We start from the raw sequence: 23,648 nt of genomic DNA on the forward strand, positions 1-23,648 counted from the left end.
TAGGATTGCAAACAACAAAGAAATACTAATATAAAGGTAAAAAATGATCATGCATCACTTAAGTGATAGGACACATCCTAAGAAATGCCTTGTTAAACAATGTCCTCATTGTATGAACATCATAGAAAGTACTTTGCCCAGCCAGTGTGGCTCAGTGGTTGAGCATCGACCGTATGCATCAAGAGGTCACAGATTCGATTCTCAGAGCACATGCCCGGATTTCGGGCTTGATTTCCCAGTAGGGAGCATGCAGGAGGCTGCCGGTCCATGCTTCTCTCTCATCATTGACATTTCTTTTTCTCCCTCTCCTTTCTTCTCTTTCTAAATAAAAACAATTTTTTTTAAAAGAAGAAAGCACTTATACAAACCTAGATGGCATAGCCTATTACACACCTAGGTATATGGTATAAGCTATTGCTCCTCGGCTACAAACATGTTTGTAGCATGTACCGAATTATAACACAATGGTAAGTATTTCTGTATCTAAATGCTTCTAAACACTTGCAGGGACAGGAAGAGGGCCGTGGAGAGAGGTGCCTTCAGAAGGAAAATAGATGCCAGGAAGAGGAAAGAAGAGTAGGGGAGAGAAAAGGAGAGCAGAGATCAAAAGCAACCCAGAGATAAGTTTAAGAAGAGAAATAATAAAAAGGAAAGGCGGAGGGAGAAAGAGCAGAAAGGGACTGGGAGGAAAAGAGATAACGAGAAAATGAAGGGAAATGAGTTCATGTGCACGTGTGTGTGTGTGTGTGTGTGTGTGTGTGTGTGTGTTTTACAGGGACTGGGTCATGAGAAGGGCAGGCTCCTGGCTGCCCTCCTCCCCAGCCCACTCTTCTCACTCCCTTGCCATCTCAGGACCACAGCCTTGGGGAGGAACTGGACAGCATGCTGAGCCTCCTTGTCTATTTAAACCACTCAGAGCCTGCAGTAAGTTCAACATTGTAGTTGTGGATGGTCTAGTCTTTTCTTTCAGCATTACAAACGTTTTGCTTATAATTCATTAAAATATTACAAGACCCCTGTTGTATATGCAGCCATCGTTGACTGAACTGTCATTACTCTACATACCATGCCAGATGGTGAAAAGCATGAAGGAACAAAAATAAAGCAGGGAGACAGGATTGTGAGTTCTGGGAGGAGATGGTGTGATCTTAAGAGGAATTGTCAGGAAAAGTTTTGCTAGGAAGGTATTTGAGCAATGGGTAAAGGGTTGTCCGAGTCAGCATATTTTGAACAAATAGAACAGCAAGTAGATAGGCTTGAGGTGGGACTATTGTGTTCAAGATACACAATAGCCAAGACATGGAAGCAGTATAAGTATCCATTAACCGATACATGGACAGAAAATGAGATAAACAGATAGATGGTAGATAGATAGATAGATAGATAGATAGATAGATTTATAGATAGATATACATGCACAGTAGAATATTACTCAGCCATCAAAAAGAAAGAAATTCTGCCATTTGAGACAACATGTATAGACCTAGAGGGCATTATGCTAAGTGAAATAAGTCAGACAGAAAAAAACAAATACCATATGGCCTCACTGCTTTATGGAATTAAAAAAAAAAAAAGCCAAGCTCTTAGAAACAGAATGGTAATTGCCAGGGGTTGGGGATTGGGGAAATGGGAAGATATTGGTCAAAGGATGCCAACTTCTAGTTATAAGAGGAATAAGCTCTGGGAATGTAATGTACAGCATGGTGACTTTAGTTAACAATACTGTATCATATACTTGGAAGTTGCTAAGAGAGTAGGTCTTAAATGTTCTCATCACACACACAAAAAGGGCAAAGTGAGGTGGTGACTTGTGCTAACTAACCTTATTGTGATCATCTTGATTTGTGTGTCAAATCATCACACTGTACACCTAAAACTTACACAATCTTACTTATGTCAATTTTCTCTCTATAAGGCTGTGGGTGGGGGAATAGGAGGCCAGCATGGACAGAGCAAGAAAATCTGGGAGTGATTAGTAGGAAATGAAGTGAAAGTCTTTTATATCTGAATGAGTTAAAATTTCTTAGAAGGTTTCGAGCAGAGGAGAGGCATAATCTGATTTCCCCCCACAGCATCACTGTCTGCTGTGCTGAGAACATAGTGGGGGAGGCAGGTGTAGCAGGAGGCCAGCTAGGGTACTACTGCAACAATAGAGAGATGATGGCAGGCTGTACAAGGTATGCAGGCTGGGCAGAAACAAGAAAAGGAATTACTCTACATATGTTTTTGATGAACAGAAATGGGAGTTGGGCTGAAAGATTGGATGTGCTACAAGAACGATAAAGAGTAGTTAGGCATGCCCTGGCCAGTGTGGCTCAGTTGGTTGGAGTATCTTCCCATGCAATGGAAGGTCAAAAGTTTGATTCCCAGTCAGGGCACATACTTAGGTTGCAGGTTCAATCCAGTCCCCCTATGTGTGTGTGTGTGTGTGTGTGTGTGTGTGCGTATAGGAGGCAACCTTTGGATGTTTCTCTCTCTCTCTCTTTCTCTCTTTTATCTTCCCCTTCCTCCCTCCCTTTCTCCCTCCTTCTTTAAAAAACAGTTCTGGCCCAAAAAATGGAAGAAAATACATTATAAAGATGGGAATGCTGAAGGAAGATGGGGTTCCTGCCAGAAGATCAGGAGTTTGGCATTTACACATGGAGTTTTGGATGTCTGTGAGACAGCCAACTAGAATCAGGAGTTCTGAGGATTGAGTTAAGATACAATTTGGGGAATTCAAAGCAAAAGACAAATAAACAAGCAAAAAAACTAGAAATATAAATGGAGGACTTGCTAGCAGGAAGTTGATATTTAAAGAGACAATTGAATACCATCCTTGCTTGAATATAAAGCAAAATTCACTAAAATTACAATGAAAATTTATCTCCCAGTGTGAAATTTAATTTACATATGTACAATATATGCAACAATAAATCCAGTTAACTCACTATACTGGATATAATGATTGATAGGAAGATGATAGATAGATAGATAGATAGATAGATAGATAGATAGATAGATAATTACAAACAGGCAACATTTTTCCATAAATACCTGCTTAGAAAAGGTAGTTCTGACAAAATATCTCCAGCATAATCTTCTATAATCTCAGCTTTCAGAGGAATGAGTCCTAATTTATGACTTCCTTGATTTGATCCTGGTACTATTTAGAAACACAATTAATATTTGAACAGAAAATTCTAAGAATTTACAAACGTGATGCAAATGTTTGTGGAACAGCAAAATTAAACATTTTCATCATTGCTTTCAAAATAAATAATACTTCAATGGAATTGTTGCAAATCAGGTTGTTTAGATCAACTTTATATTATACCCATTAATTCACAAATGTAAATGTATATTGAGTGAATTGATGTATAATTTTATTTCAAGTAAAGTTGATGGCATTTGAGAAACAGTGAAGAAATCAACGTTTAAAACTTGTCAGCACCTCTAGGTGATGTTTTTTTCTGTGTAAGAAATGGTCTGGATGTTGTCCTCACAGGCATAGATCCTCCAAAATCATCATCCTCTGATAATGTTAAGACTGTGTTCCACAATTCCTCGTATCCCTGTTTCAAAGTGTTACCCAATTCCAAATTGAGCCCTAGGTAGGAGAGGAAATATGTTCAAATTAATCATTAAAATCTGAGTGATAGTCACCATATTTTATATGTTTTATGAGTATCTGAGTTATAAGTGTATGTCTGGGAGTATCTCATAGTAGAGGCTTAAAACAAAACAGAATAGGCTTCGGCATATTTTTCATGTTGTTACTAATGTTATAAGAGAGTAAAATATCTTTGAACTCTCTGAACTTGTGTGACTTTTTTCTAGAACCAGAGTCATAGAAGCATTGAACAGACTGTCCAACCTGTGAGGGAAGGTGGGGGGGGGGGGGGGGCAAGGGGGTGAGAGATCAACCAAAGGACTTGAATGCATGCATATGAGCATAACCAATGGATGCAGATGGGGTGGTGAGGGCATGTGCTGCCGGCGGGGGGGGTGAGGGGGGAGGCAGGGGGCAGCAGGGAGAGGTCAATAGGGGGAAAGGAGACTTACATAATACTATAAACGATAAAGAATTAAAATTTTTTTAAAAAGCTGGTAAGCAGAGGAATAGACCAGGAATTAAAATTCCCTCACCCATCACGTGTTATACTCCCACTACAGAAGCCTTTCCCTGTATTGCCTGACCTTAAGAATTATTCGGGGTGCTTATTAAAAATAAAAGTTTTCAAAACTCTGTTCTAGAAAACTGTGAGTCAATGAATCTGGGATGACATCCAGGAGTTTGCATTCTTTAAGAAGCATCCTAGGTAATTCTTACACTTAGGCAAGTTTAAGAATCGCTACCTCTATTTTAAAAACAAAATTATTTGTTTCTGCTGTAATACAGACTATTTGTTACTGAATGTAAAAAAAATTGACAGTTTTAGTTTAAAGTGAAACATATTTCCCACTGTTCCATATGTACGCAAAAAAATAAAAATCTTTAATATTTGGGGAAAAAAACACCTCTCTTTCCCTCACTCCCTCCCTTACCACCCGGTCTCTCAAAAAAAAGCACTAGAGTAGTTCTCATAATATACATACATGTAAATATATATATATATATATATATATATATATATATTAGAGGACCATGGGGGGGGGGTCCCCTCAGCTTGGCCTGTACCCTCTCCAAACCGGATGTCCGACTACCAGTTTAGGCCCAACCCCTGAAGTCAGACATCCCTCTCACAATCCAGGATCACTGACTCCTAATCACTCACCTGCCTGCCTGCTTAATGCCCCTAACTGCTCCCCTGCCTGCCTGATCGCCCCTAACCCCCTGCCAGCCTGATCTCGCCCCTAACTGCGCCCCCCCCCCCCCATGGCCTGATTGACCTTAACTGCCTCTGCCTCAGCCCCCACCACCATGGCTTTGTCCAGAAGGAAGTCGGACGTCCAGAAGATGGCCAGTCAACCCAGTCTAATTAGCATTTTACCCTTTTATTAGTATAGATTATCTAGGATAGGATTGCTTAAATGGGGGGAAGCAGGAGGAGATGCTCTTGGCAGACAAAAATACATAACCCTATATCTGGACTGACAGCCAGCCATATGCACTACACTGCCAACCCGGTTATTTAAAAATTGAACCGCTTTCTTACACCTTACAACAAATAGCTGTTGCCCTTAAAACCCCTTCTCAGCCCCCACCTTAGGTTCTGCCTTTGCAGTTCACCCAGATTAGGTTCTGATTGGTCGGTTTCTATGCCAGTCAGTATCAAAAGCTCCACCTCCTAGGCAGCCATTGGCTCCTCTGGGAAATCCAGAATGGCCCACCTTCACATAGGTGCCAGCCCTTCAGTCATGTTCCCAGTCCGCTACCAGGTATATCCCTGGCCACTCTGAGAAGTGGCACCTCAGGTCTGTGCTGGTGGCAATTTTGAATTCTCATCCCTGACCTAACCTTCTTACAGTGCAAGCTCCATGAAGGAACTGCCTTCGCAGTTCACCCAGATTAGGTTCTGATTGGTCAGTTTCTATAGTAGCACCGCATGGTGACCAGTCATTTGGTCATTCTGGTCGTAACGGACACAAGCTATATATATATATATATATCTTTGAACTGTTATTGGTGTTGCTGTATTTTTCTATCACTCTTAACAAAACCAGATGGGCCAATGAGAAGCCAGCCCGTGGCTCCAATGTGATGGGTGAAGGAGTCAGGAATCAATATCAGGTGTTCTGTAGGTCATGCTAGTAGTGAGGCAGGGCTTCTGAACTGTACATCTTCATTTCTTCACATAATATTCCAACCTGACACATCTTGTCCAAAACAATCAGCAGCAAAGCTATGGTGTCACATTGTATAAGATATACAAATTATCCAATATATGAAAGATATACAATAAGTGATAACATTTATTGTAGAGCTCTAAGAGTAGCTCCCATAGTCCTATTTAAACTACCCACCCACTAGCTGATATTGTCTCATTTGTAATTTTGAGGGGAAAAAATTTCTTACAAATTGCACAATGGAACCATTTACCTCATGTGGAAATAAAAACTTTCAATAGAAAATATTTGCAAAGAAAGCTTCCTATCCAATTGTAGTTAATCAATGAATAGTCCATTGCCATTGCTTGTTAGATACAATTCTCACCCACCCACTAAAAAATAAAATACTTAACTACACAATTCTTTAAAATATATCTCTACAGGAGACATCTGTAATACAATCAACAATAGAAAATATACATAAAAAATTATTCTATACTATAGATAAAAATTTAAAAATAAAATATACCTCTATTATGTTCAATTTCATAATAATAAGCAATATTTTTCCACAAACTATTATCAGTTAAGTCAGGTAGGCCAGTGAAATTCACATTCCAATTATTCCTTGCTTTTAAATGTTTTAAGATGAAAAACTGACATCTTTTTAGCTGGAAAAAAAAAGAAGAGAAAGAGACATGTCCTAATGATATAAAATCTTCCCAGAATGTTCATGACTTATTTAAACTTTCCTCAAGAAAGTTTAAGGAAGTCATGAACTATGCCTTACCCCAAGAAAAAGGAACTAGACTACATATGAAAACACAATGCGACTGCCCTGGCATTGACAACATCTACAACTATATACAAATGACTTACTTAATTTATGCTTCATTTTTTTATAACTGTAAGATAGTATGGTTAATCTAGATACCTTCCAATATAGCTTGCAGCTCTGAAATGAAATGATACTTTGAATTTGTCACAATAAATATGCCTTCATTGACTCAAAGTAACAGTCATTACAGAAAAGTAGTGGATACTTCATTATTATTTCTATAGTTTCAATTAAAAGTTGCTTATGGCATCATTTAATGAGTTAGGGCCTAAATAAAATACAATGGCATATCAGATGGGATTTCTTAAATATGCAGTGAAAATGTCACCTGTATACATAATCCCATTGTGCTGACAATGACTCGGTAATGTAATCAACAGTGCAGTTTAACAGCCATACAATTGCACTTTAATTTATTGTATGACATAGGTTTCCCAATATCTCACAAAGGGACTGTTTTAGCTTTCTGTACCTTATCATTCCTTTATCTCAGACTATACTAAAGCTAATGGGAATCATTTTTACTTAGCAGGCTTAAGTATAATAAAATAGGTTATATAATTTTTTCTCTGCTTAAAGTTTGCTCCAAAATGCAACTGTTTTCTTGACCTAAAGTGTTAATCCAAAATTAGACTGCAATACACTCTACCAGCAATTTTCAACCAGTGCACCACCAGAATTTTTAAAACATGCAATACCTGACACTCTCTCTCTCTCTCTCTCTCTCTCTCTCTCTCTCTCTCTATATATATATATATATATATATATATATATAGTAGAGATGGTTATTTCTTTAAAGAAACTGTATACTAGTTAAGTATTTGGAATTCTTCAAAGTATGGTGCATTTTATATGGAGTTGCAGTACTTATTCTCATTGAGTACTTTTATATATGACAGAACTATTTTTCCTAGAAACAAGCATTGTTTGGTGGCAGTAATTTTTAGATGTGTGCAGAAATAAAAGCAATATTAGAAAAAAATCAGATTATTCTGCCTTCTAATGTTTGCCTTATTGAATTTATATTTATGATATTCCATGTAGTTCACATACCATCTTTAGAAATGGTACAAGTGTTCTGTCCCAAGTATAAGTAATAATTCTACTCTTAGCTCTTTGAAGCAGGGGTAAACGCTGAAGGAAAATCACACTGAGACAGTGCATTCTGCAAAGATCTGCTGCTTCCTTTAGTGTTAGGGGTTTCTTCAAGTCCTAAAAAACATGCATTTAAAAATATCAAACACAGGCAATGTAAACATTCAGGCACGCAAGAACCGTATTTTAGAGCATCTCACTCATAATGTCCCTACATGATAGATGTACTCCTATTCAATTATTTTGTTTTAAGAAAGTTTTTAACAAGCGTATAATTTTTTTCTAAACAGCGTAACTAATTATTTTGCTTAGAAGTGGAGACTTTTCCAAATAAACAGGGGCCCAGTATTTAGAGCATCTAATACTTTCATTTTTTAACATGGTGGAGGATGATCACCTGCATGGAGGCATGGCTAGTATGTGTTTACAACCTCAAAGTAGAAATACAAGGAGTGTCATAAAGCTTCCTACTGTCATACCTGTTCCTATGTGTACTAAGGCAGTGTAGTCTAGCAGGAAACAAACAAACAAACAAATAAACTTCGGTTTGTAGCCTACCTTTGCCACCTTAGCTGTTTGACTCTTATTCATCTATTAAGTAGAATGACTGTAATGATTTAATGATACTGTATATAAGGTACCTGGCATTGGCACATAATAAAGATTTAGTAAAAGTTAGCTTCTATTATTAACCAACATTACTATTATTATTGCTATTCTTTTTTTATTTTTCAATTGCAGTTAACATTCAATATTATTTTATACTAGAGGCCTGGTGCATGAAATTGATGAACTTGGGGGTGGGGGTCCTCAGCCCAGCCTGTGCCCTCTTGCAGTTCGGGAGCCCTCGGGGGATGTCCGACTGTCAGTTTAGGCCCACCTAAGCTAGCAGTTGGATATCCTTAGCACTTCCACAGAGGCAGGAGAGGCTCCCACCACCGCCACTGTGCTCCCCAGCCAAGAACCTGGCTTCTGGCTGAGCTGCACTCTCTCTGTGGGAGTGCACTGACCACCAGGGGGCAGCTCCTGCATTGAATGTCTGCCCCCTGGTGGTCAGTGCATATTACAGTGACCACTCAATCCACCATTTGGTTGATTTGCATATTAGCCTTTTATTATATAGGATTAGCTTCATGTGTACAGCATACTTGTTGGTATTCTTAACAGAAAACCTGGGTTCTGCACAGCAGGGTAGATGGTTAGTTATCCAGATTCAACAGATGCTAAATTTCTTGTGGGATGTTACCACCCATGTCTTGAAACTAGAGCAGTAATGATCAGGAGAACAAGAATGAAATCAATATTTGTCCATTGGTCAGGAAAGAAAGAGGTGACACGCTCATTTCAGAAAAAGAAAATTATCCTAACTTGTCTGTAAAGAGCCCAGAGTGCCATCATAAGAATGTGATCAATATATTTATCACTGTTTATTCAACAAACACGTGACAAACACATATTTTCTGTTTATTCCTATAGCTACTGCTCATAAGCATTGCCACATCTCAGATGGAAGGGTGGAATAGGGGTGGGAACAGATCAACCAAAGAACTTGTATGCAAATATGCATAACGTCTGGACACAGACAATAGGGTGGTGAAGGCCTGGGGAAAGGTGTGGGATGGGCTAGAAGAGGTAAATGGTTGGGGGGGGGGGTGGACATGTGTAATACTTTCAACAAAAAAGATTTTTTAAAAAAATAACATTGAATAATTAAATTAATTTTGAAAGAATCCCACCTGTGTGTTATGATTTTCTGTGCAGATGTTTAGGTTTTCGTAGTCTTGGGCATCATGTAAAATTTTTTTATAGTGTTTTAGTGTCACAGCACATGAAATAGAGCAGACAACACTTCTTACATCAGCTCCTTCAGGCCACAGATTGAGAAGCAAGGACAAGGTCTGATCTACCTGCAATAAAAATTTTTTTAAAAGACCTAGTGATTACAAGGGACAAGGTTCAAAGCTCAGGTGATATTTAACCCTAGAAAAAGAAGTTTAATTCTTCCCACTAATAATATTACTACTGAACTTTAATCTTTCAAATAATTAAGGAAAAATATAAAAGAAATGCCTAAGGAAGAATAGAACAATTGGGAAAATGTTTAATGAGAAATGATAATGAGTGTATCTAGCTAGGTTCTAACTATATTTTAATAACTATTTCTCCTCCTGATCTGTATACACTTTAACAAAACTGGATAGGCCATACCCAGTTTGCAAGTCCATGAATGATTAACTTGTAAATTCTTCAATGTTGCCAGTTCAGACAGTTTTCAGTGGCCATTGAGGCAACTGACACAAAAATGATATATTTGCCTGATGTTCAAAGCTATGTTCTCATAAATTGATAATTACAGACCACTGTTCCTGAAAGTATTATCACTACAACCTCCATGCTTTGGAGAAAGTTGGAAAGGAGCAAGAAATTGAAAAGTTGCCGAACCGGTTTGGCTCAGTGGATAGAGCGTCGGCCTGCGGACTGAAAGGTCCCAGGCTCGATTCCCGGTCAAGGGCATGTACCATGGTTGCGAGCACATCCCCAGTAGGGGGCATGCAGGAGGCAGCTGATCGATCTCTCTCATCGATGTTTCTAACTCTCTATCCCTCTCCCTTCTTCTCTGTGAAAAATCAATAAAATATATTAAAAAAAAAAAGAAAAGAAATTGAAAAGTTCACAAAGTAACTAGACAAGAACAGGATGCAGACTTACAATAGTTTTTCTCTATCAATGGCTGGGTATTAATTTCATTCATTTAAAAACGTTTGTCTAGCCCAGCCAGCGTGGCTCAGTGGTTGAGCATCAACCTATGATCCAGAAGGTCATGGTTCCATGCCTGGCCAGGGCACATGTCCGGATTGTGGGCTCGATCCCCAGTGTGGGGCATGCAGGAGGCAGCCAATCAATAGTTCTCTGTCATCATTGATGTTTCTCTCTCTCTCTCCTTCTTCCTTACTCTTTGAAATCTATTTAAAAATATTTTAAAAAGTCTAGTGTCTACATCCTATGTAAGGTGTGCAGGAATTTTAAGATTGATAACATGGCCTTTTGAGTTTTGAACAGAGTAGTGCCATGATATTAAATTTACACTTTTAAAAGATCACTCTGATTACTGTGTAGAAAGTAAATCACAGTAGATCAAAAGCAGAAACAGAAATACAAGTACATTGATGTGTCTTAGTCTACTGCATTTTTTCATACAAGAAAGATTTGATAGAATCTCTAATGTCATAGTGATAGAAATGGTGACAATTTGGCAGGTTCGGGATGCACAGTGACAGGATTTACTAGTGGATTGGGTGGGGGTATGAGGGAACGAGTGAAGTCAAAAATACCTCCTAGATTTATACACTGAACAACTATAAACATAGAGATAACATTAACTGATATGTGGAGATTCCAATGGAATGGGTTTGGACTCAAGGTCTTAAACTTAGCCATGTTAATTTTGTGATGCCTATTAAAAATCCATGTGATAACCAGCATAGCTCAATGGTTAGAGTGTTGGAACATGCACCCTCTGGTCAAGGGCACGTACCTGGGTTGCAGGTTCAATCCCTGGTCCAGGTCAGGGTGTGTGCAGGAGGCAACCAATTGATGTGTCTCTCTCACATTGATGTTTTACTCTCTTTCTCTACTCTCTCTCTCTCTCTCTACTCTCTCTCTCTCTACTCTCTCTCTCCCTCTCTCTCTCTCTCTTTCTCTCTCTCTCCCCACCCCGCTCCCTCCCTTCTACTTTCTCTAAAACTGAATGGGAAAAAATATTCTCAGGTGAGGATTAACAACAACAAGAAATCCATGAGGAGATGTTTAATAGGCTGCTGTCTATGAGAGAAACTAAGATAACACACCTAGTCTTTCAAAAAGAGGACTGTGGAAGGGAAATGCCAGATAGTGAGGTTGGAATAATCAAAAGGATAAAATAAACACTGACTTAGGTTCCTCATGAGAGGTTACTCAAGTATCAATGGCTTAACTTCCATACTAGCTACATAGCTTTCCTTTTCAGAAAACTAAAAATTTCCTAGCTTTTAGGTATACATTTCCACAGTAGTCACCCATATATTAAAAAATAAAAGTTTGGGATCTCAAAATTATCACACAAGCTTTTTTCCTCCAAATTTACTGTATGTTTTACATAATTTAGGGGGGTAGAACATCTCTAGGGTTTTGTAATCATTAAGTTTAGCAAGACTCCCTTTGCCTCAGTGCTATGCAGCTTGAAGAAGAAAGTCTATATCATCAGCAAGGATATGAATGTTGCTTTAAAAAATGTCTGTCTTCCAGAAGCAATAAACCGTTAAAAGCACATTGCCTAGGTGCTGACTTCAGTTTCCAAATAAATGTGTTGTTACCTCTTTCTGCATTTCTCCCAAGTTTAGTTTCAATTGACCATAGAGAAATATTTCTCTCTCCTGTGACCTTTGGTAAAACTCTATTAGGTAGGCATGTAAGGCATGTTGCAGTTGTATCTCATGCTAAAAAACAAAACACATAAGTAAGTGGTCTGGTTCAAATAAAAATATCTATTGCAAACCTCTAGTTAAAGTAAACACAAGGTGGAAAATAATGTTTATTATTATTTTACTACAGATAAAAAAAATCCATTAATTCAAGCTAAAATAGACTTCTACTCCTTTTGTTTGGAATACTCACTATTGAGGTTACTAGAATGAATATAAGAAGAGAAATTAACATGCTTGTAATTCTAATAAAACCAGCCTAATAAAACTAAGAAAGTACTGGCTTTAGTAGTACTATAATTGTTCTATATTGCCCCACATGGATATGTTATCTATTTACAAAAAAAGAAAGAAAATTTTAAGTAATATTGTCAAGCCTGGCTTAGTATTTATTCACAGCTATTTTTTAATAGACACAACTACTCAAAATAATTGCAAAAAAGACAAATAAAATGATGAAATATTTTCTCTACTAGCTATCTTAATTTTAAAAGTGATAATACAGACTAATCATCCCAGATAATATATGTATGCATATATACACTTATGTGTGAAATATATACACAAATGTATACAAATTTAATATATAGGAGTGTATAAGTGAATGTGTATGTGATGTGAATGTGTACATATGTATGTACAGATACATGTAATTTATGTACAAGGCACTGACTGGGAATTTCCCACTGTGTCCTCACATGTCCTTGGCCTCTGAACTGTTCCTCTGCAATGCCTATTTTACTTGACCTTAGCCCATACTTTTCCTTCCCACTTCTCAAATTTGCCCAAAGGCTCACTATGCAAGAATGTAAGCTAACTTAAATTCTGCTCTCTTTTCCCACGTTAGAATATTCCTTCAGAGTGTTCTTATGCCCAGAATTTTTGAATAAACACTTACGGCTATTGGTTCTCTGATTAATTTTTCCACATTTATGTTGCTCATTTATTCTGGGTAATTTATTGTAACTTACCTTTTCAAAAAACTGTTTGTGCATATAGAGACTTGAGGCACAGTATCCATAAATTCTAAGGACATCGGACTCTATTCCCGAAATCTGTACAATACTGATTTTCTTCTGAAGAGCATGCATGATCAAAATGTTTAAAAAATCTGTTTGATGAGTTGATATTCCCTTATCTGAGACAATGAGGAAATATGGATAACATTCTTTAAGAAATATCTCCCATTCTGGTGTCAGACAGTTGGAAAATTCTGTATGAATAGTGACATCAGTGTTGTATTCTAAATGATAAATCAATACGGTACGAAGGGCCAGAATTTCAGGGTAATTATAATACAGATTTTCTGCATCCTGTAGATAAAGGAAATCAATGTTAATTTTAGAAATAAAAATAGAATATCTAGTTATTTTTCTAAATATTAGCATTGCATATAAATTGTTGTATTAACATAATACAAAGAGTTAAAAATTCAAGGTTATTAACTTAATTTTTCTGAATACTGTAGAACTGTCAGATAAAGACTCATTAGCTATTTCTCTATCAATAATACTTGGTATTATTCCTATTAGCATAGACTTTAATTACAATCTTAATAAGCAAAATATATAAAAGAGTAAGTAATGACTGATAACACTTAAAAATAAATATTTTTTCTTAGCCTCTATAAAATGAGAATAGAAAATTAAATCTGTTTGTTACCTTAAAAAAAACTAATACAAATTTGGCTTCCTTTTGGATGAAATCATGCAAAAATTGTTCTACAATATAAAAGAAGTGAAGAGTTTGTCCTTTCTTGAAGTTCACATTAAGAAAACAAGCGATGAGTAATGAATCTCCATCAATCAAAAAAAATTCAGACTCAACAAAGTCTTTAAGTAAGCTCACCATTCTGAATAAAAATATAAAACACACAATGCAAAGATTATAAAGATAATAGTAGCTTGAGACAAAATCCCACAGTTCAATTGGTTTCACAAATTTTCTTCTCGTTTAAGCAAGAATCTTAAAGAAAAGCTAACCACACAGTTCTATTATATTTAAGTAACAATTTTCCAGGGCGTTCCTATTATTCTGCAATCATAAATAAGCCCTTAGTTAAAGGTATGACTGATTCTCTAGTGAAACTGAAATTCATTGGTGTAAGCATAAATTTATGCAAAAAAGTGCCTCTCTATTTTAAACTAATACTTACTGTTTTTGTACTTCCAGTGCGAAAAATTAAAGCAGTCATAATCTTTGGTCAATTATATGTATGGGACTATCTCATTGTGCATTTTAAATTAACATATAATGAAGAGCTGTAAACTCTTCATCCACTCCAAATATTTTCTATAACTTATATCTACCCTATGAGATGTTGTCAAAACTTACCTCCCAAACTCTCCCTCAGAGGCAACCACTGCCTTGAATTTATTTTTCATCATATTCTTTCTCACTTTTTAAATGTTTTTATGACAGTATATGTATGCCTTGTTTAGGATCTTTATTAAAAGAACAATGTCTTATCCGAGTTTTATGGAATTTTTAAACTTAATTACCAATTACTATTAAAATTCTAGTATACGGTTACAGGAAGCTATATTTAAATAACTTTACTGCTGTATAATAGCAATTATATATCTACATCAATATTTATCTTTATCTTTCTCCTTTCAATGAGCATTTTTTCTTCCATTTGTTGCTGTTTAAGAGAGAGAACAATCTAGACGCAGTCTAAGAAATAGTGCAAAGGGAAGTGTTAATGAGAGTCATTCAGACAAAGAAAATGATGCCATTAAAGTGACTGACTGTGTAAAGGAGAAGACCCAGTTTATGGGCAAACACTGTAGTTCAGTGATTCCTGATAAACCAAGCCTTAATAAATCGAATGTTCTTCTCCAAGGTGCTTCCGCTCAAGCAAGCAGCATGAACACAGCAGTTTCAGGTAGTTTTTCTAAAGCAGACATAGCTGTGGGAACTGGCCACCCCACTGTTTCAGATCCTGATTCTGATTTTAAAGTCATTCCCACTTTTGTTACTGAAAATAATGTTATCAAAAGTCTTACTAGTTCATATGCCAAATTACCTAGCCCAGAGCCAAGCCTGAGTCCTAAAATGCATCGAAGGCGTTCTAGGCCATCATCAGCATATAATATACTTATAAATAATCCAGTAAATGCCTGTGAATAAAGTCCTAAAGGAAAAGAACAGACAGTAGACTTAGTTGTTCAAGATACTGATGAAAAAACAAGCGTACCTGAAACGGTGCCAAAGTTACCAACTGATTTAACTGGAGTTTGTTCAAGTAAGGTTTATGTCAGCAAAAATACATCTGAAGCTATACAAGAAATGGTTCTAAGTAATTCAAATCAGCTATGTCAATCTTCAGGAAATCAATTAGAAAATAAAGTTATTCATGGACTTGCTATTGTGGAAGGTCAATTAACATCTGATGGAAGAGTTCCACACAAAATGGACAGTACAAGTACTGCAATGCCAAGTTTGCATGAACCATATACCACTGGTCCATGTATAGCAAGTCAAAACTTTGGAACCATGAGTGGACTCAAGCCAGCCAGTGTGTTAGAGAAAAGCTGCAGTTTACAAGTGGAACTGAATAAATCTTATGATGTAAAAAACCCATCTCCTTTACTGATGCAAAACCAGAATGCCAGACAGCAGATGGACACCCCTACAGTGTCCTGTGGAAATGGACAATTTTTGGATAACAGTTTTGAGAAAGTTAAACGGAGACTTGATTTAGATATGGATAGTTTGCAAAAAGAAAACTACCCATATGTCATAACAGCTGAACAGGAAAGGCAACATTTGCCAGAAAAAATATGCCCTACAGGATCTGTCTACATCAACAAGAATAAAATGTTAGAAAGTATTTCTAGAGAAGATGAGGAAATATTAAGAAGCAAGATGTTAGCATTTGAAGAAATGCGGAAGAGACTAGAAGGACAGCATGCCCAGCAGTTATCACTACTCATAGCTGAGCAGGAGAGGGAACAGGAAAGATTGCAAAAGGAAATAGAAGAACAGGAAAAAATGTTCAAAGAGAAGAAAGTGATTACAGCGGAAGCCTCTGAGTTGGACATTAACAATACAGTGGACTTAGAATGGAGAAAAATAAGTGACTCCAATTTGCTAGAAACAATGCTTTCTCAAATGGACTCACTCCATACTTCAAATTCCAATAGTTCTGGTTTCACAAATTCTGCCCTACAACATAGCTTTGGTTCTGTAAATGAAGCACCATTCTACCTCTGGGGATCATCAACTAGTGGCTTGACCAAACCCTCCGTAACAAGGCCTTCTGTAAGAGCCACAACTAAATGGTCTCAGGCTTTCAGTCCAGAAGTACAAGCAAAATTCAATAAAATAACTGCTGTGGCAAAAGGATTTCTTACTCGTAGGCTTATGGAGACAGATAAATTGAAGCAACTTCGACAAACTGTAAAAGACACTATGGAATTCATAAGAAGTTTTCAGTCAGAAGCACCATTAAAGAGAGGAGTTGTTTCAGCATAGGATGCTTCTCTTCAGGAAAGAGTGATGGCCCAGTTGCGTGCTGCCCTGTATGGTATTCATGATATATTCTTTGTAATGGATGCAGCTGAAAGAATGTCTATTCTACATCATGACCGAGAAGCTCACAAAGAGAAAATGCTCAGGCAAATGGATAAAATGAAAAGTTCACGAGTGTCTCTTTCCGCTGCAACACAGAAGTCTCTTGAGTGGAAGAAGTATATGAAAGCTGCTGAAATGGGAATGCCAAATAAGAAATTCCTGGTTAAACAAAACCCTTCTGAAGCAAGAGTTCTTCAGCCAAACCAAGGACAGAATGCTCCTGTTCATAGGCTACTTAGTAGACAAGGAACCCCTAAGACATCAGTGAAAGGGGTTGTGCAAAATAGACAGAAGTCTTCACAGAGCAGAGTGCCTAACAGAGCGCCTGTTTCAGGTGTGTAGCAATGAGTTTGCGAAGCCCATTCGAAAGAAACAAGTGCACAAGCTGCCCTGTGCTGGGGTCCAATCCCAGCGGGTCCAGGGGTCCCCAAAGATGTGGACGGAGTCGGCGAAGAAGGAATGACACAAAGACAGCCTTCAGTTGATCAGCAGCCTAGTCAGGACCTATAGCCAGGATCTCCAGCCAAAGTTCTGTTCGGAGTTCTGGTTAGGAACTGATGAGGATCTGATGTTTATTGTCTTGTTACATCCGTATTTATACCAGCCGATTTTAATCCTGTCAATTTCTATTACAAAGGTTAGGGCGTTTCTTATCTCCATTCCAGGGAGTAAAGATTATGTAGCTTAACTACCCGCCTGGCACTTAATTAGGGGGTTGTATCCCCTCCCTAACCTCAGGGAAAGATCCCCACCTGGGGAAACAACCTTTCTCGGAGAGGTGACCTTGGTTAAAACACATGGCGCTAAAGGGAGCAAAAATATTAAGAACAGTATGCTATATATGCCAGGTCCATTGAAACATATGCTGTGCAGATGTTTCTTTCCTGCAGCGACTGTGTCAAGCAGCAAGGATGGACCGGCTTCCGGCAGCCCTGTAATGCAGGCCTCACGCATGGGATCGGTTGTCCTTGCCACCATAATTCTGGCATATTCACAGTCATTCCTATAAAGTGATCATTTGTGTTAGTAGTTGGTGGCAGTCAGGAGGAGATCTTAGTAAAACTGTTTCCAACGTTGATTTCTATAATAATTCCATAGAAACACTGCTGTTTTTAATCTGAAAATTTTGTAGAATTATACATGCTTAATTCAGAAACCTTTTTATAAATGAGTGAAATATAACAGTGATCTCATGCCCAAGTCTATGCATGTTCAGTTTTGGGGAAGTGTAGCTATTACCCAGGAATACTTTATCTGTACAGAAGGGAAAGAAATTCTCCCTCTGACCACAAGATCACGTTAATATGCCAGTTGGGAGGGGGTAAGTTCTTGTTTTCTTGTGCTCAATAAGAAGCTTGCGTTAAATCTATGTTCATTATTAGAGGATTCTTTAAGGGCTAAACTAAATAATGTATTTTAAAATTCTGTGTATGGTGGCAAGAGACAAATTCAGTTTTGAGCTAATGCAAAACGCTTAAGCTAATGTTTTAATATTTTTTGTTTATCTTTGTTAACACACTTGTGTCATTCTGTGTCTGTTTCCTAATACACAGGTGAAACTCTAAGGTCTATTTATAAAAATGTAATTACTAATTTGTACACCATAACGTAAAATAGCAAATTATTTTCTAAAGCAATCATATAGAGTTACACCTACATTAACAGGTGTCAGAAATTCAATTCATCTACATAATTTTCAACACCTGGTGTTGTACAAAACATGAACTACATGCTCCTAATTTTAATCTTTTTTTCTTTTGGTTTTTGTTTCTTCAGTTTTGTGGCTAAGATGTGTGAAGCTACTACATGCTACTAAAAAAAATTAAAACTGCAGAAACTTGAATTCTGCTGTGCATTTTTTTCAGAATTTACTCTTTGCACATTTTGACACATAAAGTAATATATCAGACTGCATTCTCCGCCATCAGACTGCTGAGATTAGAATCCTGGCTCTGCTACATACATGTTCTGGGAGTTTGTTTATTTATTTATTTATTTTTATCTTCTAATATGCTTATTTTTTAATTAAATTTATTGGGGTGACATTGGTTTACAAAACCTTTCAGGTTTCAAGTGTACAATTCACCAAAACATCATCTGCACACTACATCATGTGCCCATCACCACAAGAAAAGTCTCTTTCGGTCCCTACTCTCCCTCCCCCTTCCCTGTTAGCTCACCACCACCTACCCCCACTCCCTTTCCCTCTGGCCATCACCACACTGTTGTCTGTGTCTACATGTTATATAATGTGTGTATATATATGTGTGTGTGTGTGTGTGTGTGTGTGTATCTATATTCTTTTTGCTTAAAACCTTCACCTTCGCCCTGACCAGTTTGGCTCAGTGGATAGAGCGTCGCCCTGCAAGCTGAAGGGTCCCGGGTTCGATTCAGGCCAAGGGCATATACCTTGGTTGCGGGCACATCCCCAGTCGGGGGTATGCAAGAGGCAGCTGATGGAAGTTTCTCTCTCATCGATGTTTCTAACTCTCTATCCCCTTCCTTTCCTCTCTGTGAAAAATCAATAAAATATATTTTTAAAAAAATCTTCACCTTCTTTCATCTAGCCCCCCCATCTCTATTCCCCTCTGACAGCTGTCAGTCTGTTCCATGTATCCATGCCTCTGTTTCAATTTTGTCAGTTTATTTTGTTCATTATATTCCACATATAAGTGAGATCATATGGTATTTCCCTTTCTCTGGCTTATTTCACTTAGCATAATAATCTCCACGACTATTCATGTTGTCACAAAAGGTAACTTTCTGCCTTGGTTTGGCTCAGTGGATAGAGCCTGGGCTTGTGGACTGAAGGCTCCTGGAATTGATCCCGGTCAAGGGCATGTACCTACACTACAGACTCGATCCCTGGCCCTGATTGGGGTGCATACCCTGGTGGGGGTGCATGCCGGAGGCAACCAATCAATGTGTCTCTCTCACATCTATGTTTCTCTCTGTGTCTCTCCTTCTCTCTAAAAATCAATGTAAAAATATCCTCGGGTGAGGGTTAACAACAAAAAAAGAAGATTCCATTTATTTGTTTGTATGCTTACTTTTATGGCCAAGTAGCATTCTATTGTGTAAATGTACCACAGCTTTTTTATCCACTCATCTACTGATGGGCACTGGGCTGTTTCCAGATCTTGCCTATTGTAAATAATGCTGCAATGAACACAGGGGTGCATATATTCTTTCAAATTAGTGTTTTGAGTTTCTTTGGATATACATATTCCCAGAAGTGGGATCGCTAGATCAGTAAGTAGATGCAGTTACAATTTTTTGAGGAAACTCTATGCTGTTTTCCACAGTGACTGCACCTGTCTGCATTCCCACCAACAGTGCACAAGGGTTCCCTTTTTTCTACATCCTTGCCAGCACTTGTTGTTTGTTGATTTATTGATGGGACTACATCAAACTGAAAAGCTTTTGCACAGCAAAAGAAAATATCAACAAAGTGAAAAGGGAACCTACTGAATGAGAGAACATATTTGACAGTGATACATCTGATAAGGGGTTAATTTCCAAACTATATAAAGAACTTATACAACTCAACACCAGGAAAATGAACAACCCCATTTAAAAAAGGACCAGCTCTGGAACTTTAGATTACTTGCTTCTCTATTCTGTGCTACAGTTTCTAAACTTAAGTGGGAATTAAAAGCAGTTAAAATTTCATGTAGTTGCTATGAGGATTCATGAAATAAATATTTATACAATTTATAGAACTAAGTATTCTTATGTCATAATATATGCTTAAAATATTCATATCACAAATGATATTTTGTGTTTGTGTTTTATAATTGCATTCAATAGGCATTACAGCATATCTATTCTAAATTATTTTAGAAAATTGGAATGTGGAGGTAAGTGATGTAAGATAAGATTAAATAAATCATCTTCATCCCTAGAGGCTAGCATATTAATGAGCACATAAAAATGGCTGTTGAGGGAATTCAATGATGCATTAGTTTGGTGTATTTGTCCTTGTTGCTATTAAATAATGTTTTGATATTAGTTAAAACACACCAAATTTAAATTTTATGAAACTTTCAAAGATTTTGACATGTAATATGATGCCAATTAAATTGCTACTTTAAATCTTGTGCAAGATTTAAAAAATGAATCTTTCCTCCACTTATACCCTTTCAAGTTTTCAGTATATTATTCCTTGCTACTGAATAAAAGTGATATAGTGGAATCCTTCCCAAGAAAAGAAAATATTTACCTATTTTCAGAAATATCAATCTCTTTCCCCACTTGCAATTTACCCAAAATGATTCTTAGCACGAAGAAATAAAAAAATATGCCACACAGAAGAAATGAATTATTTCTAATGATATATTACTTTGAAGGATTTGTGCTGTACTTACTTAGATTTTGACAGAGTTTTCCAAATCATCAATGAGAGGGCCCTCAGAATTTGCTTACATTCAGTTAATCCTTTAAAATAAGTAACAAGTTTAATACTCAATTTTAACATAATTTTAATTGATAATTCCTTCTGTTGCTAAGTTTGAGTATACTTATATTTTATACAATACTGCATAAGCATGGGCGAAATATTCTGTTACATGTCAAAAGAGAAACAGATTATGTTAAAAATGAGAATATGCCTATATTACTTACCAATAAGAATAAATATGGCCGAAACCGGTTTGGCTCAGTGGGTAGAGCGTCGGCCTGCGGACTGAAAGGTCCCAGGTTCGATTCCGGTCAAGGGCATGTACCTGGGTTGCGGGCACACCCCCGGTGGGGGATGTGCAGGAGGCAGCTGATCGATGTTTCTCTCTCATCGATGTTTCTAACTCTCTACCCCTCTCCCTTCCTCTCTGTAAAAAATCAATAAAATATATTAAAAAAAATTTTAAAAAAAAGAATAAATATGGACAAGGTAAGCCAATCTTATAGTTTTAAAATTTGATTTCTCATAAACACAAAATAGTAAATTCCTAGTCACAAATGAATTTTAATGATAAACATAAATACAAGTCCACAAAGACAAGAATGTCCAAAAAACTGAAAATTTAGCACTTTCAAAATTAATTCATATAAATATACAGAAAGATATCTTTAAACAGATATATAGATATAGATACAGTCTCTACCTTCAAAAGTTTTCTCATTAAACATAATAAAATGGCAAATCCTGTATTTTTCTACTCTTTTGTATACTGGGGGAGGGGAGGGGAGGAAATTTGATTTAACTCTTTGAAATAAATTACTCTTGCAAATTTCTTTGTAACATCCCATGTCCTTGTTAAATGCATTCTATTAAGAAATTAGCACTTGGAAAGAAAACAAACATTCATCTATTTATAATGTGAGGCCTCAGGAAAAAAGAAGCAAGAATATTGAAACACTGTAGATTTTTGGGCATTTTTGTTACAGCATAAGTAATCTCTCATATTGTTATGACTGATATTAATTAATTGAGCCCTCACAATTGCTTCTTTTTCAAAGAAAGTGAATTTGTGCATAATTGAGGAGTGTTAGGTATTATAAAGGAATATTTTTAAAATGTGGGGTACCTAGACATGCCTATATACAGGTCCGATATATTAATAATAGGTAGCTCCTCACTCCTAAAAAGTACTTTGGAATTTATTAATCAAATAATTTATTAATCAAATGGTAAGGCTACACTGGGGTGTATATATTCATGTTCATTAAAATTGTACTTATTTAGCATTTGTTACAATTAACATAGAAGTCTCCAAATGTCTTCATTGTTTTGTGACCTATAATTTCATACTTCCATTTTATCATTACTATTTTCATATCTATGCTGAGAGAAGCAACCCAACAAGCTAACATTGTGATTAGATACAGGTGCAAGATTTAAAGTTTTGTGTAAGATAGCAGAAACATTTTCTGTTACTAGGTCTTAAGTTTTGTTTATTAAAAGCCTGCCTAACTGGTGGAGTCATGTGAAAATATTCATTTGGAAGAATATTTTAAAGTTTAGTCTCAATTGTATCAATAATTTTAAAAAACACATTAAGTTGGTCTACTGTATTTCTTTCACTTATTTTTATTTTAGTTTGTAAGAAGGTAAGAATAAGAAGGTAAGGCATTTCAATTTGAGCTTAGGTGAATTATTAACATTTGCTGTGGGTAAATGTTATTCATACACTAGAGGCCCAGTGCATGAATTCGTGCATTGGTGGGGTCTGGCCAGCCTGCCCTGATTGGGGCTGATTGAGGCCAGGCCAACTGGGAGACTGGTGTGGGGGGGGCTCAGATGGTCAGCCAGCCCACCCCACCCTCAATCGGGGTGAGGGGGCTGATCAGGGCTGCAGTGCACGTCAAAGCAACCAGTCATTCTGGTTTTTCTTGTTGTTCCGGCTTTCCAATTGCTTGGGTTTTATATATCTAGATCATCCAGATGAAGAATTCAAAAATCTTGAGAATTTAATCAAGGTGGTTAATAAAAGGTGGTTGGTGATGGGGCCACCCTAAATTTCAGTTGATCATTTTTAGGGGGAGGACTGATAATAATTTAAAAATACAGAAGAGTATAAAAAATAATAGCAAACATCTATGTATCAAACATTGGAATTGATAAATGTTAAAATTTTGTTCTTTTGCTTCAAGTTTATTTATTAAAGGGGAATAAACTTTGAAGATATAGCTGTATTCCCATTCTGCTGCCATAATTGGCCACCGACATTGTGATATTTCTTTGCCATAATTTTGTATGAACACATATAATATCCTTCTTCGTCTCCTTCAGTTAAATGGTATCATTCCACAACTTGTTTTCTTCATTCGACTTTATGATTTTGAGATCTATCCACATTGATACACATTTTAGCAGCTGATAATACTCTACCATACAATTATATCACCTTCTGAAGCCAAATTCCATAATGATAGACATTTAAGTTGTTTTGTTTTCTTGCCATTGTCTTACAAATTATAGCATAGTT

The 23,648-nt window shown here is 36.9% G+C and overlaps 1 protein-coding gene and 1 pseudogene across 5 annotated transcripts in view; one reads left to right on the plus strand and one right to left on the minus strand.

The window, feature by feature from the left end:
- LOC139010675 (probable ATP-dependent RNA helicase DDX60) overlaps positions 1-23,648 on the minus strand; it is a 91,198-nt gene that overhangs the window by 59,558 nt on the left and 7,992 nt on the right. For 4 of the 5 annotated variants that reach the window (XR_011471558.1, XM_070415439.1, XM_070415436.1 and 1 more), the window contains exons 3-11: positions 21,090-21,159; positions 13,807-13,996; positions 13,116-13,457; positions 12,037-12,159; positions 9,421-9,591; positions 7,643-7,801; positions 6,281-6,422; positions 3,434-3,589; positions 3,037-3,145 (exon numbers count right to left, since the gene is read on the minus strand). Coding sequence is in view for 4 of the 5 variants with exons in the window: in XM_070415439.1 (XP_070271540.1) it covers positions 3,037-3,145; positions 3,434-3,589; positions 6,281-6,422; positions 7,643-7,801; positions 9,421-9,591; positions 12,037-12,159; positions 13,116-13,457; positions 13,807-13,996; positions 21,090-21,159 (1,462 nt within the window). In the remaining variant the exon portion in view is untranslated. The remainder of the gene's footprint in view (positions 1-3,036; positions 3,146-3,433; positions 3,590-6,280; positions 6,423-7,642; positions 7,802-9,420; positions 9,592-12,036; positions 12,160-13,115; positions 13,458-13,806; positions 13,997-21,089; positions 21,160-23,648) is intronic. The other variant, XM_070415438.1, reaches the window with a different exon arrangement.
- LOC139010057 (centriolar coiled-coil protein of 110 kDa pseudogene) lies at positions 14,211-17,064 on the plus strand (annotated as a pseudogene).

Source organism: Myotis yumanensis, unplaced genomic scaffold (genome assembly GCF_028538775.1).
Source record: "Myotis yumanensis isolate MYYU_CA2020_CCGP unplaced genomic scaffold, mMyoYum1.0.hap1 SCAF_5, whole genome shotgun sequence".
Lineage (NCBI taxonomy): Eukaryota > Metazoa > Chordata > Mammalia > Chiroptera > Vespertilionidae > Myotis > Myotis yumanensis.